Genomic DNA, 16,474 nt, shown 5'->3' on the forward strand with positions numbered 1-16,474 from the left:
TTTACTTTTATTATTTTTAAGGATGGAAAATTTTGGTATAGGTAGGGTTTTCATTTGTTCTGTTCTTTAGGTTATCTTTTGCTCTGATTAATTACTTGTTTCAGTTGCAAAGGTTCCTTCCGTAACTCATTTTTTTGGGCAAGGATATTTAAAGGGGGAAAACGAGACTCCAACAACTAACAATGTTCTTATGGAGGTTTTCAAGTTGGGTTTTATGGTGGTTTGGCGTGGGTGTGGACGTTGTCGGAGGATTAGGAGGAATATACAATAAGACAACTTTGGAAAGATGCCAATAAGAAAAGAAAAATAAATAAAAAATAAAATAGAAAAAAATTCTCATCCATTTATTTTAAAATCATCCAATACCATTTACTGCTGAGTTTGATCAAGTACAGCAGGTCGAAAGCTAAAAAATTACTTACTGAAGATTGTGGAGAGTGGAGTCTCAATAATAATACAGATTTCAACTCCCTTCAATAACTGTCGGCTTCTTGTGTTGTGCTCAATAACGAACAGTTGGGCAGACAAGTGTTCAGCCTCCAATGTTGCAACAATTATATATGAGGATGGGTCAGATGTTACAATATATACCAGGGATTGCCACCTAACGTGCTGTTACAACTTTGATCGTTGTCTCCAAGGGCACCCACCGTCAAAAGCATGTTCTAGCACCTCTTCCATACGTTTTGCAAGCAATATCTGTTCACAATAATAAAAAAGGAAACTTGATCTCGTGTTTGACCCAGTATTACAGACACAACAAGAATGTGGAGCACAAAAATACGCAGACCATGGTGTCTTTAAAAATGTATTGACTGTAATAAGACTGGGCAGGTAAAACAATGATAAAATTTTGAAGCTAAATATGCGTCTTAGAACAAACTGTGCTGACCGAAACCTGCTACAGAATTGTGCAAACAAGCTGGAATAAAAAGGAAACAAAGCTACCTCCAAATTAGCCAGTACTGATGATGGTACTTCAGCCAAGTCCTTCACGTTCCTTTCAGGCAGGATGACTCTCTTAATGCCATATCGATGTGCAGCTAATATCTGCAATAGATACGAATCAGATTATGCCACATTTTTCAAGCCTTCAAACTTTTTTTGCCTGTTTATGGGATTCTTTGATCAATGATCAAGCCAGTAATAACTGCTCAGCAGTGTAACATTTCTGCAATTGGCTGTGTGGTGTATTTTTGTAAAATCTTTTCAGAGTCTCTTAATAAGACTTAAGTTTCTGTACGTCACTGGTGTTGAATAAACCGGACCCCTCAATCATTAATTTTCGTCTGTTTATCTTCCTTTTTCTCCTCATAATCTAATATTCGTCAATCATTTGTAGCATATCCAATATAAAAAAAAGAAGAAAAGTTCAACAGAAGGGAACCAGGCCAAAACTCACAGATCACGTAAAATCAAACAAAACCTTAGGTAAACCAAAGATAAAGATAATAAAGTTAGGTAAAGAGTTCCGCCACATAAAGTCATGTTTATGATCCACCCTATAGTTTGCTAATTTATCTTCACAAACGTTTTCTTCTTTACAGCATAGTGACAACGACAATCAAGAAATAAGTGACGCAAGGTTTCTTTATCATATCCACACAAACTACAGTTTGAGTTCACAATACACCCTGGGCGTCGCAGGTTCTCATTAATGGGAAAGCGATTATGGAATAAACGCCATAAGAAAGATCGAGAAGTGGGAATAGATGAGGACCAAGGAAGTTTATACCATGCAACATCAGCTGAGTTTTAATTTAATGTACAAACATGCTTCATTAAATGTCAGAGCACCATAGGTAGCTAACTTCCAAACAGGTTGATCCATATTCTGATTAGTATTTAAGATATGCAGTTTAGAGCACAAAAATTCCTTAGCTAACTAAATTGGTAAAAATACCAATTTAAAATTTCCTAAATAATTCATGGACTTGCTAATTAATTTAATCTTAATAACAATGGGATATGTTTATGCTAGCTTAATCCAATTCCATAAGGAAAAGCTCTACTAATTATTTTGTAGCTGTGCTGATAGATTAGAATAAATCACACATTCACAATTATCCTTGTGTCATTATCATGGATATAGAATCATTGGCATCTGGTATAAAGTTTACACTGGTCACAAAACGATAAGAAATTTACCTTATCCTTGATACCACCAACAGGTAGTACAAGACCTCTCAACGTCATCTCCCCAGTCATAGCAGTATCTGATCTAACTCTTTTCTGACTGAAAACTGATACCAATGCTGTTACCAAAGTTACTCCAGCTGAAGGCCCATCTTTTGGTACAGCACCTGCAGGAAAATGTATGTGTATATCTCGGCCCTCCAACAGATTAATGCCCTCTGCAGCAGCTAGCCTTAGCTCAGCAGCTCTTGCCCTTACCTACAAACCAATCAGTCATAGTCAAAGAAATGAGTCTTCAATTGATACAGGCAACCACTGCCATGCACAAGTAATAGTGAGATGGCAAGTGCTAAACGCATACAAACTTGAGCTGGCCACTGAACAGTAGCACTCATTCCATACAGACTTTTAACTGAAATGTTATTAGTGTCATTACATTAGTGTTTAGTCATGGAACGAACAATTATACCATACCAGAAATTAACGACAAGTAAAGCAGGATAATGGCAAAAATGCACTTAGGAATATGCATAGACGCGTGTGACTACTAGCCTACAAGTAATATGAAATCTATTTCAACGAAACATAAAGAAAAAAATTCAATCAATAAATCAAAGATAAAATTGGGTTAAAACTAAATTAGATCCGGTCGGTTACCCATGTTAGTGCTATCTGAGCTGATTCTTTGATCACATCACCCAGCTACAGTAAGATGCAATTCACCCTTGCCAACCATTGTCGTAGCCTCCACAAACTGAACTTCTCCACCAAAAGTAGTCCAAACCAACCCAACAGATGCCCCAGGGGTAGCAACACGATCTGCTGCTTCTCTTCCGTCAAACTTTGGAGGCTGTAATTGACAACAACAAATTAGGCATTCCTCTCCTTTAATCATATTGTCAAATTAAATTTCCATTGAAGATTTGTTTATATAAAATCACTTTCAAGATGAACTCATGCACAAAGTACTCTCATTCATGTATCATATCTAGGCTATAACTTGAGTGGATTTTAACATATCGCTCACTGCATTCACAAGGGCCATGGGACTATATTATATACTACACATACAGACTTGTCTGCACTTAAAACACAATTTCCTGAGATACAATACAGAATTATACGGCAAGCTATGAGAGCATTAGATTCCAGTTGCCAAGGGACAGACAAATATTTTTATATACTTTAATCCCATTATTTTAATATTTGAAACTTCAATGGAAAACACGCAAATTTGCCAAGCAATTACCCCTAGAACTTTTTCAAGCATAACTTCATCAACAACTAATGGCGAGATGATCCTGAATGTGTTTGAAATGTCACTATTGTTGACACCCATGGGTATCACTTCCATTTCAACTTCAGCAGCATCAGCTAGTTTGTTTTCCAGAAGTGGGGTAGAAAGTTCCTCTACCCCTTTGCTTAATGGAACTACGTGTTCTTGCTCTGCAACTCTTACTGCAGCAGCACGAGCCAGGGCAGCAAGATTCCTTTCCAAATTGCGTACACCAGCTTCCCTGGTATATTGTTAAAGATTATACTTCAGTTGCTGCCTGTTTCATTTACATTAAAATAATTTATTTGTTTTAATTTTTTAATTAAAAGTTGTTTGACAGTTTTCAAACAAACTTAGTAGTGGAGATATTTTAGGAAGTTGTTAAACATGGGATTGTGACCCGTGCAGTTCTGTGCAGCTCCTATTATTTAGCTTAACAGTTTCATTTCATTCTGTATTTAAAAGTCTCCTTCAATTCAATAATATGATAAATTCACTTCAATCAGAAATATTGCTTTTGTTCAGAAACGTACTCCTCTGTTTTATTTCTCTTAAAACACCTACAAATTGGTATCAAGAGCCTTCTTCTTAGAAGGACCTGTGAGTGAATATTTAAACCCACCTTGCTTCAATCCATTAAATGGATTCTGAAACTCCTTTCACAGCACTAGCACCATCTGTGTTTGATGGTGATAATTATCACATCTGGGCAGCACGAATGGAGGCACACCTGGAGGCAAATGATCTTTGGGAGGCTATTGAGGAAGACTACGAAATTCTTCCATTACCAATAAATCCAACTATTGCTCAGATTAAAACTCAAAAGAAGAAAGTAAGGAAGTCAAAGGCAAGAGCTACGTTGTTAGCTGCTGTCTCACAAGATGTTTTCACCAGAATCATGACAATTAAATCTGCATTTGAAATCTGGAAGTTTCTCAAGGATGAATATGAAGGAGATGAAAGGATTAAGGGAATGCAAGCAATGAATCTGGTTAGAGAATTTGAGATGCAAAAAATGAAGGAGTCAGAAACAATCAAGGAGTATGCAAACAAGCTTCTTGGCATTGCAAACAAGATAAGATTGCTAGGTACTAAATTTTCTGATTCAAGAATAGTTCAGAAAATATTAGTAACAGTTCCTGAAAAGTTTGAGGCTTCCATTACTACATTGGAAAATACTAAGGATCTATCAAATATTACCTTGGTAGAACTCCTAAGTGCTATCAGGCCCAAGAACAAAGGAGCAAAATGAGAGATGAAGTTTTGGTGGAAGGAGCACTGCAAGCCAAACTGCAGGTTAGCCAAGCAGAAAAGAAAAAAGTGAAGAATTACAAGAAAAATTTCAAAGGTTCAGAAGCTGTCAACACCAGTAAAGGTAATGAAAAAAAGAAAGAGTTTCCTCCTTGTAAGCATTGTGGCAAAATGGGTCATCCTCCTTTCAAATGTTGGAGAAGACCTGATGTTAGATGTGAAAAATGCAACAAACTTGGACATCATGTGAGAATTTGCCAGAGCAATTTTCATCAGAAAAATGATGCTCAAGTTGCTGATGAAGAAGAGGAGCAACTTTTTGTGGCCACTTGCTTTGCTATTTCAAATTCAAGCGATAAGTGGCTTATTGATAGTGGTTGCACTAATCATATGTCATTTGATCGTGAGCTCTTTAAGGAACTGGATACATGTGTAGCATCCAAAGTGAAGATTGGCAATGGAGAACACATTGCAGTGAAAGGAAAAGGCACAGTAGCCATTGAAAGTATGTCAGGTACAAAACTTATCAAAGATGTGTTATTTGTACCTAATATCAGTCAAAATTTGTTGAGTGTTGGCCAGTTGATTCAAAAAGGTTTCAAAGTTATCTTTGAAAGTGATCAATGTTTAATCAAAGATGCAAATGACAACGATGTGTTCAAAGTAAAAATGAAAGGAAAAAGCTTTGCACTTGATCCAATGAAGGAGGAACAAATAGCACTCCCTGCAGCAAATGTCCAAACTGAAGTTTGGCACAAAAGGCTTGGACACTTCAACCATACAACAGTTGTGAATTTGCAAAGAATGGAAGTGGTTCAAGATCTCCCTTGTCTTGAATTAAAAATTCCAGAACGTAGAGCTTGTCAACAAGGAAAGCAATCAAGACTTCCTTTCAAGCAATCAACTTGGAGGGCAACTGAGAAGCTGCAATTAATACATACGGATGTGGCTGGACCTCATAGCACTCTGTCACTTAATGGTAGCAGGTATTTTTTGATTTTTATTGATGACTACTCCAAAATGTGTTGGATATATTTTCTTAAATTCAAATCAGAAGTTGCTGGTGTTTTTTTGAAATTCAAGAAATGGATTGAAACACAAAGTAGTCATAAAATACAAGCTTTGAGATCTGACAACGGCAAGGAGTACACCTCCAAACAATTTAATCATTTTTGTGAAGAAGCAGGGATTGAACATCAGCTCACCGCTCCATACACTCCGCAACAAAATGGAGTGAGTGAGAGAAAGGACCGTACCATTATGGAGATGGCTAGATGTTTAATGTTTGAGAAAAATTTGCCAAGAGAATATTGGGCAGAAGCCGCACATACTGCAGTTTTCCTTCTTAATCGGCTTCCTACAAAAGCTGTCATAAGAAAAACTCCATATGAAGTCTGGTATGGTTTTAAACCTTCTTTGAAAAATCTTAAAGTATTTGGTTCTTTGTGTTTTGTTTATGTTCCTCGGGCAAAACGTGATAAGTTGGACAAAAAGGCAGAAGCTGGGATTTTTGTCGGGTATAGCTTAATTTCTAAAGCTTCCAGAATTTTTCAGCCAAACACAAGGAAAATGTTGATAAGCAGAGATGTGCATTTCATGGAGAATGATGAGTGGGATTGGGATGAAAAACAAGCTGTAAAATTTCCAGATCAAGTTTCAAAATCTCAACTGGATGAAAATGAGCTTATAGATGACTTTCCAGTTAGAGGTATGAGATCACTTTCCGATATTTATCAAAGGTGTAATGTGGCTATTCTTGAACCAACAGATTTCTGGGAAGCAGAAAAGGATCCAAAATGGATTACAGCAATGAAAGAAGAACTTCGAATGATTGAAAAAAATGAAACATGGAAGTTGGTGAAAAGACCCACAAATAGAAAAGTGATTGGTGTGAAGTGGGTATTTAGAACCAAGTTGAATCCTGATGGCTCAATCAACAAGCATAAAGCCAGACTTGTTGTAAAAGGGTACGCTCAAATTTTTGGTGTTGATTTTTTTGACACTTTTGCTCATGTTGCCAGATTAGATACAATTAGATTGTTGCTAGCTATTGCTGCACAAAAGGGTTGGAAAGTTTACCAACTTGACGTGAAGTCAGCATTTTTAAATGGTTTTTTGGAGGAGGAGATTTATGTTGAGCAACCTGAAGGCTTTGCTATGAAAGGACAAGAAGATGATGTGTACTTGCTCAAGAAGGCCTTGTATGGCCTAAAACAAGCTCCAAGAGCATGGTACAGCAGAATCGATGAGCACTTGATGCAGTTGGGTTTCAAAAAAAGTCTTAATGAAGCAACCCTCTACATTAAAGGTGATGAAATCAATTTCATTGTTGTCTCATTATATGTGGATGATTTGCTGGTTACAGGAAGCAATGAAGAGCTTGTGAGAAAATTCAAAGAAGATATGAAGAAAATTTTTGAGATGATAGATTTGGGAGAAATGGCTTATTTTCTAGGAATGGAAATAAAGCAGAAAAATGGAGAAGTGTTCATCTGTCAAAAGAAATATGCTAAGGAAATTCTGAAAAAATTCAGAATGGATGAATGCAAGAGTGTAGATACTCCAATGTGCCAAAAGGGGAAGCTGAGTAAAAGAGATGAAGCTGAACCTGTTGATGAAACTTTCTACAGAAGTATAATTGGCTGTTTAATGTACTTAACAGCTACTAGACCTGATCTAGATTTACCAATTGTGCTACTGAAACACATCTTATTGCAGCTAAAAGAGTCCTAAGGTACGTGAAAGGGACTTTAAATTTTGGTATCAAATTCTGCCCAAGTCAGGATTATTCATTGCAAGGATATTCTGACAGTGACTGGGGAGGTTCTCTTGATGATTTAAAAAGCACTTCAGGCTACTGCTTCTTGTTTGGAACATGTGCATTCTCATGGTGCTGCAAAAAACAGAATATTGTGGCACAGTCTACAGCAGAAGCTGAATTCACTGCAGCTAGTACTGCTGTAAACCAAGCTTTATGGTTAAGAAAAGTGTTAGTAGATTTGAACATGAAGCAAGAGAGATGCACTGAATTATTTGTTGATAATCAAGCTGCGATCTCTATTTCAAACAATCCTGTTTTTCACGGAAAAACCAAACACTTCAACATCAAATTATTTTTTATCAGAGAAGTGCAAAAGGAAGGAACTGTCAGCTTGATTTATTGCAAATCTGAATTGCAACTTGCTGATATATTTACCAAGCCTTTACCAAGAAGCAAGTTTGAGTTTCTTAGAGAAAAACTGGGAGTCTGCAGCAACCAAAGTAAGGAGGAGTGTTAAAGATTATACTTCAGTTGCTGCCTGTTTCATTTACATTAAAATAATTTATTTGTTTTAATTTTTTAATTAAAAGTTGTTTGACAGTTTTCAAACAAACTTAGTAGTGGAGATATTTTAGGAAGTTGTTAAACATGGGATTGTGACCCGTGCAGTTCTGTGCAGCTCCTATTATTTAGCTTAACAGTTTCATTTCATTCTGTATTTAAAAGTCTCCTTCAATTCAATAATATGATAAATTCACTTCAATCAGAAATATTGCTTTTGTTCAGAAACGTACTCCTCTGTTTTATTTCTCTTAAAACACCTACATATATCTCTGAATAACTAGTTCTACCATACCCTGCGTCAAAAAGGATTCTACTTAGGAGTCAATACCACAAATATTCTTTCTAAAATAATAATCCGTACAGGTTATTTCAGAGTGACTGTACAGTATGCTCTACATCTTTTCTATTGTCTTATTCGTAGAAGAAGAGGAAGCAACACAAAGGATTACTAAGGAAGGACTTCTAATTCTCAACTAACAAATTTTTTATGAAGGTGGAAAACATAGCAAGCATCAATTTTAATATCACGCAAACCTGGAAAAAAGAGATGACAGAATGGATAGCTAATACCTAGAATTTCTGGACATTTCCGGTAAATTAATATGTTATGTATTTCCTATTTCCTTTCATTAAAGATTGGACAAAGAATATTGTTTGCTTGTTTAATTTTTAAGGTGTTTGGTTTAATAAACAAGATGTATTAGAGTCTACTTTTATTCTGTATTATGTTTCCTTTTCTTTTCAGTTTACTCTCTGTTCAGCTGCAGTTGGTAGGCTGTTTTCGTTCTGTAGCACTATCTAACTAAGAGATAGTTAGAGCTTAGGGTCTGTAATCCCTCATAAATTCTCTCTGTAGCATTATCTACTTTTATTCTGTATTATTTTTCCTTTTCTTTTCGGTTTACTCTCTGTTCAGCTGCAGTTGGTAGGCTGTTTTCGTTCTGTAGCACTATCTAACTACTTTTATTCTGTATTTCAGTGATATTTCTCTTGAGAATAACAGATCCGAAAACTTCATCTATATCTCTCTAAATCAAACTATTTGCACTTCAAGAGAATGAAAACAAATTTTTCACTCAAGCAAAAACTTCTGTACCTCTGGAATCTGAAGAAACTCAGAATTCAAACCATGCTGATCCAAAACTCTTGGAATCAAATGCTGCACGGCTATTTTGAGCTTTTCCTCATGTGTATATCCAGGAAGCTCAATGACCTCCATCCTATCAAGGAGAGGTGGAGGAATAGGTTGTGCTCTATTTGCTGTAGCCACAAAAATTACCTTGGATAGATCAAATGGAACATTCAAATAACTAGCCAACTTAAGGAACAACTTTGAATTATTTATTTATCGGGATAGAAGAAAATAAAGCAGTAACAACAAAAATGAACAAGTTCTGGTGAAAGGATAGATATATCAGGTATACAGAACATTAACATGATTTCCTTACAAAAAGTGTTGATTGATATTAGCATTAATTTATCCTTGAAAATAATCTAATGAAGATACTTGTATTTGCAATGTACAAGACTGAGTGACTGACATTTGGACCGACAGCTTCCTAGTAAAAAAGCAAAATAACTTCAGTTACTTCAGAAAATAGTACTATATCATATGTAAAGAAGAAAACACTGCAATGATTCTACCTTGTAAAAATATACCGACATTAAATATCAAAATTTATAAACCAAGATAAGGAAAAGTCATTATGAGGAGTATAGGATACTGATCATTGAATGTTTTGTTTTGTTTGGGATCAAGAACCTCCAGCAATGCAGAAGCTGGATCTCCACGAACATCAGACCCCGTCTTGTCAATTTCATCAAGCAACATGACAGGATTGCAAACCGCTACTCTCTATAGGTAAATTACAAAAGCAACTATCAATCTAAATCAGATACCGAGGAAAGCAGAGCATCAAACATGTATCACGAGTTTTTATTTTAGTTCAATCTTATTGCATGACCTTGCAAACTTCGAGCATGCGTTACCGTGTGTATAGAAAAGAAATGAAAAGAAAAGGTACAGCTGTTCTTTTACAATATTCACATTTACAAAATAATATATATGAAAGCAATGAGATGAATTCTACTCCATCTGTATCTTAATTTTTATTTTGCATCCATAATATATGATAACTAAAATTACCAAACTTTCAAGTAAGCACGCTTAGCAAAACTACTTAAAATCCATTTGAACATTTTACTATCCATCTAAAGCTAAGTTACTCCTATCCTGTTGTAATCTTCCCTCTGCAGACCTTTCCTTATTAGAGTACGATAAGTACCCAAGTATTTGGAGAGCCAACCTTCAAAAAGCTAGCCACTAAGGGAGTAGAGTCAAACACTTAAATACTCCACCAAGCATCCCACCCATACTACTTGATGTGGGACCTGAGCACCACATAATAACCAAGCTCCTGTTATAGCCCCTCCTGCTTTCACTCGGTGACACTTCCCTTCTAGTGGACTAAACAATTATTTAAAACATAGAATCTAGAATTTGTATTGTAAAACAATCAGCATTCTCCTCTCCTTATCACCGTAATGCATAAGCAATCTGGATCTAGAGTTTGTTTGCTTCTTAATATTCACTTAGCTGTAGTCTATTCCACTAGGACTATCAAATTGACAATAATAACATATAAGAAAGAGCTAACAGTCCATGTATAATAAAGCCTACAACTTTTTACAAATTTCGTAACAATCAGATGATGTTAAAGGTAGTTTTCAATATCTAAGTTGGATTTTGAACCTTCAGTCCATCTATAAGCCTCCCAGGCATGCTTCCAATGTATGTTCTCCTGTGTCCTCTAATATCGGCCTCATCCTTGACTCCACCAAGGGATATGCGCACAAATTTTCGGCCTAGAGCAGCAGCAATAGAAGATGCCAATGATGTCTTCCCAACACCAGGTGGTCCAACAAAGCACAATATTGGACCCCTTGCATCTGGCTTAAGCTGCAATGCACGTACAATTAATATCAGACACACATTGAGATGCAGACTACCATATATTTACTGGGAGGAACAGTAACAGGGATTTGAAACCTTGCGAACAACCAAGTATTCAATTATCCGTTGCTTGACCTTCACTAAACCATAGTGATCACTGTCCAGCCGCTCCTGTGCAGCTCTTAAGTCCAGTTCAAGCTCTTTGCTGGTATTCTGCCATGGCAAATCAGCAAGAAGATCCAGATAAGCCCGTGAACTGTTATACCCAGGCTGCTGAGGCTGCATTTTTTTAAGTCTCCTGGGAGAATTACAGCATAATTAATTAATTGCCTCCACTAAGTAGTAAAGTGGCTTGTATTTTTATAATATAAAATTTCCTTTTTATTGAAATTTTTGGCTAGAAATTCCCTCTGAAAAACCAGTCATTGGCATATATGGGTATGTTTCAACAAAAAAGCACCTTAACTCTCTGAGAGCATGCTTCCAGATATTCTGTGGCATTCCTGCACTTTGCATTTTTCTTTCCAGAGCAGCAAGGTCATCTTCATCATCATCATTATCACCAAGCTCCTCTTTTATAGCCCTCATCTAAAATATATTATACACAGAAAAGAATACAAAATACAGTCCTATTAGGTAAATAGCCACACAAGACAATACATAGAAACAGAAGTAAAAAGCTCATCTGCAGTTGAACTTTCTAAGAGTCCAAAACTTATTAAATTCTTGGCATAATATTAATATTTCACCATTTACATGCTGCTTCTATAATCACAATTAAAAATGCTGTTTAATGTGCATTTTTCCATTCTTAAAAGCCAACAAAGTTTTGATCATGTTCCTATAAATCCTTAGACCATTAAACTTCAGAAGGTACAACAATAACCATTTGCCACAAAGACACACTGCTTATGTCTAACAAACTTAAAAGTAAAATTTCTATTAGAGTTCCCACACCGACTAAAGATATCATCAACTAAGAGCAAATCTTACCTTACAAACTGATTTGGAAAGGTTGAGATAGACACAAAGTCCACATTCTAAGATGATATTTATCTAGCCTCACTCTCAATATATTCATCTTTATTGATATTTCCCATATACCCTTGCATTCACATTTCAAATATATATCAAAATGATGGTGCAAAAAAGCTAACCTGCTGTCGAAGAAGAAATTCTTTTTGTGATTTTGACAATTGTCCTTCAACCTTTTGTGTAATTTTCTCTGCTACACGTATTGACTGCATTCATGAATAGTAGTGGAATCAAAGATAAATACTATGAAACCAAACCCATAGGATGATGCATCAGGAACACTAATACTTACCTGTAAGTGCCTATCAACCAATTCTGTCGCTTTTGAAAGCCTCAGTTTAGGGTCAACCGAATCCAACATTGATAGCTGTTCTTCAAAACTTATCTCAAAGCTACCAACAAATATATCAGCCAACTTGTGCACAGGAACTGTTTCCAAAAGAAATTTTGTCCTTCCACCAGTTTTTTGTTTCTGTGTACAAGAATAAAAAATATGCTGCTAATGCTCATACAACAAATAAATTGTTACATGCCCATGATATCATAAAAAAACTAGAATATATAACTAACATGATAGTTCATCCACATAACCAATTAGACTATAGACAAAGGTGCATGGGCAATATTGCATATAGTGAAGAAATACCTTATGCAATCATGGGATCAAATAATATTCTTCAACCATCTACACTGGCATGCTAGGGGATTTAATAGATCAATGCTCAAACAACATTTCCATAGATGTTATTATGTTAGTTGAAGAGGTTTTGATGTTAAATTGTCACAAGCTTTTACCTGCTCCAGAACAGAAATAAGCTCCATGGATGTTGCTTTAAATTGGCGAGATAACATTATAAAATCCGGGTCTTGCTCCACCTGTTCCATCTCTAGATTAGAAAAATGGAAGTAACTCAGCATCTTCAAAGATAAGAACTGAGTTTCTAAAATGATAAAGAATGTTGAAATAAAAATAAGGACATCAGAAGAATAAAGCTACTTCAAGGCATTGTAAAATCACGCGCCCCAACCTCCCATTGTTTATAAAATAGTGGTTAGTGATCCTAAGAATGTATATAATTGAAACATTGAACATTGCTGTCATAAAATCTGATCTTCAACATCTTTAAATAAGCAGATTTTTGTGTCAAATTAAATACATTAAATTTTTCTCAGAGTGCAATCAACACTTGTTAGCTTCTCATATAGAATAACGGATTTGAACTAGTATGCTAATAATGGTCAGTGTTAATGATCTATGCATTCATAGCAAGCAGATAAAAAAGTTGCTCAGAATATTTATATCTAGTAAGATGAAGAAAGAGACTCCATGTGATAACCTAAATTTTTCATTAGTGGAACATATTACTAAATATATTCATTGTTTAATTATAATTGTGATAATTCTTATCATTAGTAAACCAGAATGATGTGTGAAAGTAACGTCCATAAAATAAAATATGCACTTCCTAAATAAAAATTCACGTTAAGGAAAACATGATTGAGTTACCAGTCTTGGTCGTCTCTAGGGATGAGATCCTTGCAGTATGGTATGTTCCTCTCATGCTTAGTTCCTGGACACTAAACCTGCAAAGACCTTCAAGAACAACAATATACGTGACTCTTCCACTTGGTTTCTCCACTCCCCTAGATAAGTGAAGTGCTCGAGCAGCTACTCCCCTGGAATTGAATGTCTATTAAAATCCACCTCCATTTGATGATTTTTTTTTCTAAAAAAAAACCACAGGATAGTTTATTCACTTCGCAGCAAAGAAAGTTGAGGAAGGTGTGATGCGAAAAGATTAATGTAGAAATAGGAAAGAGAGAAAGTCAATTTAGCAGAAACGAAACAGCAAACTAATCAAAATTCAATAGAAGAAAATATTTTGGTGATACAACTTCATGCATATGGCCTGATGAACAGTTAGTTTTTATGTTAAGTATCAAGTAATTTAATCATTGATTCTTAATGTGACGCAAAAGATGTTCCCCTAGACATACCTCTTATGCCAATGAACAACATACTGATTTTTCGCATCAAGCTTATGAGAATTTGGCGAACCGCCTTGTACATTTGAGTTTTTGTCTAGAGAATCAATACCTAACCCTACAAGGGAGAGAACATAAAAACAATATTAGAAACCATTTTTTAACATTTCTTTTTCCTAAAAAAAGCCAAAACTAGTGATGACTTCATCACCTTGAGGTATAACCGGATCCTCTGGCTTAACTTCAGAAGCATCACGTACCGGTAAGATGCCAATCAATCCCTTCTCTTCTCGCTGCCAAAGTTCTTGCTCCACCAACTTCACACTGCATTCATTAATTCATTCATTCATTAAGGAAACAGCCACGTGCACGTGTTTTTGAACTTGAAAGACAATCCCGTAACTCAAAAGTTTAATTAAGGAACTACTAATAAGTAAAAGAGAGACCAAGGTGCACTATTCCACAATCAAATCCACTTCAAGTTTCATATCATCTGTGCCGTAAATTTACTAGTGTTACGATAGGAAACAAAGTCTATTACAGAAATAACCTGGCATATAAGAATTGAAAGGAATGAAGGGATTGTGGTTAAACGAACCTGGTTGGAGAAGTGCAACGAATTCGGATGATGGCGCCAGGCAAAAGGACTTTGTTCCTGAAAGGAAGGATTGCTAACCGACTCGGAAGCTCAATCGATTCCGCCATGAGAGAAAGACAGAGAACTGTATACGCGATTCGGTTCGGTTTGATTTAGTCTTAGCTCAACTCAACCATGGCAGTGGCATCACAGTTGGCATCACGGTTGTGATGTGTTGAATTGTGTTGACGTGGAATCTATGTAATCCAATACAATTAAACACCCAATTCCTATTACCATTTCAAATACTATAATTGTAAATTAATCGACCTATTGTGCAGTGGCAGTGACCGTTTCAACACCCTCTGTGCTTGCTGGTGCAACCTGCTTCTTCACAACGCCTCATTCTCTTCAAAACTCAATTATTTTCTATATTCTGGCGCCATCGCTAAATTTTACGTAATACCACATCGAATTCTGTTTTATTTTTCTGAGGTATCCAATTTCTACCGAATTTTTTGTTTGTATGAAAGAAGGATTTGCAGGTTATGTAAATTAAATTTGATAGCACTAACCTTCGTAGTTATTTTGAATATAATATTTGTGCCTATAAAAATTTACGTGAATAAAGATCCTAGTTTATTTAGATTATTTATTTGAGTAAATAGCAACAATAGGTTTGATATAAGAAACTTAAAAATATAAAATATAAAATCACACTTCAACTAAGAAAGTCCCCATTTTTTTTCTTGTTGTCAAGCTCAATAGCAATTGATGACTATTATAATTTCAACTTTAAAAAATTGATCAAACCTACAAGGAACATAGAAAATAACCTTTAAGTTTAGCTTTGTGCGTGTTTAATTTTGTGTCAAAATGAGATAGAATTAATTATAATTAATTTTCTGACACAAAATTCTTACATGTTTGATTTCCAAAATCAATGTTTGATTTCCAAAATTAATTAAAGAGTAAAAAAAAATTACATTGAATGAATAATAACTAATTATTACTTTTATGTTAGAGAATTGATTCAGCACAACCAAACATACCCTATAACTTTTAAAAACACTTTTAAAAGATTCTTAATAAATTGTCCAACTAGATAAGTAAAAGAGATTATCTAATAGAAGGTTCAGAAATAATTACCTAAAATATTTTACAAACAACTAAGACAAATATTACCTAATTAATAGAAAAAAGAAATAATTAACATTTTAAATTTTATACTTGTTTACACCTAATCTAATTATTCTAGTTCTTTTATGCAAGCAACAAAAGATTTTATTAGATAATAAAATAATTACAAAATATCTATCACCGTCATTTCCAACTTATATGAATTCATATTATAAATTAAGTATGGATTCTCTTTAAACTATTAATAATTGACTTTATCATGTTATCCAATTTGCACACGATATAAAGAATTAAGGAATCATATACTATAGAAATCCTAGGTTTTTCTATATAATATTTATATTTACCTATTATTTTGAAAGGTTCTCGGTCATTCTGAATTGTAGCATCATGAAGATACTTTTCAAATACTTGGGTATACCCGGTGGAGGAAAATCATAGAAGAATAGAATTTTGACAAGATATGATCCAAAAAATACAGAAAAGACTTGCACTATGGAAAGAAAAGTATCTATCCTTTGCAGGTAGAGTAACCTTAATAAAATCTGTCTTATTCACCATCCCACTATATTATTTATCATTGTTTAAATTGCCTATCTGTGTGGAGAAAATGATAAGGAAAATTCAAAAGGACTTTTTATGGGATTAGGGTCATGATGGAAGAAAAATTGCATGGATAAAATGGGATCATATTTGTAAAACTAAGGAAAATGGTGGTTTAGGCGTTAAGGACTAATCTTTTTAACATGGTCCTTTTAGGCAAGTGGAAGTGGAAACTTGGAAAGGAGGATCCTA

At 35.0% G+C, this 16,474-nt stretch overlaps 1 protein-coding gene across 1 annotated transcript; it reads right to left on the bottom strand.

The window, feature by feature from the left end:
- Positions 1 to 323: 323 nt before the first annotated feature.
- LOC114174082 (lon protease homolog 2, peroxisomal) lies at positions 324 to 15,051 on the bottom strand. Its single transcript, XM_028058831.1, is given in 18 exon segments — positions 324 to 699; positions 949 to 1,050; positions 2,149 to 2,394; positions 2,794 to 2,839; positions 2,841 to 2,986; positions 3,386 to 3,685; positions 9,085 to 9,298; positions 9,713 to 9,843; positions 10,741 to 10,947; positions 11,038 to 11,239; positions 11,402 to 11,529; positions 12,099 to 12,182; positions 12,269 to 12,448; positions 12,772 to 12,863; positions 13,484 to 13,653; positions 13,975 to 14,080; positions 14,174 to 14,286; positions 14,561 to 15,051. Coding segments are annotated over 18 exon segments (2,658 nt in total). The 5' UTR covers positions 14,668 to 15,051; the 3' UTR covers positions 324 to 615.
- Between the last annotated feature and the right edge of the window lie 1,423 nt (positions 15,052 to 16,474).

Source organism: Vigna unguiculata, chromosome 2, assembly GCF_004118075.2.
Source record: "Vigna unguiculata cultivar IT97K-499-35 chromosome 2, ASM411807v1, whole genome shotgun sequence".
NCBI classification, from domain to species: domain Eukaryota; kingdom Viridiplantae; phylum Streptophyta; class Magnoliopsida; order Fabales; family Fabaceae; genus Vigna; species Vigna unguiculata.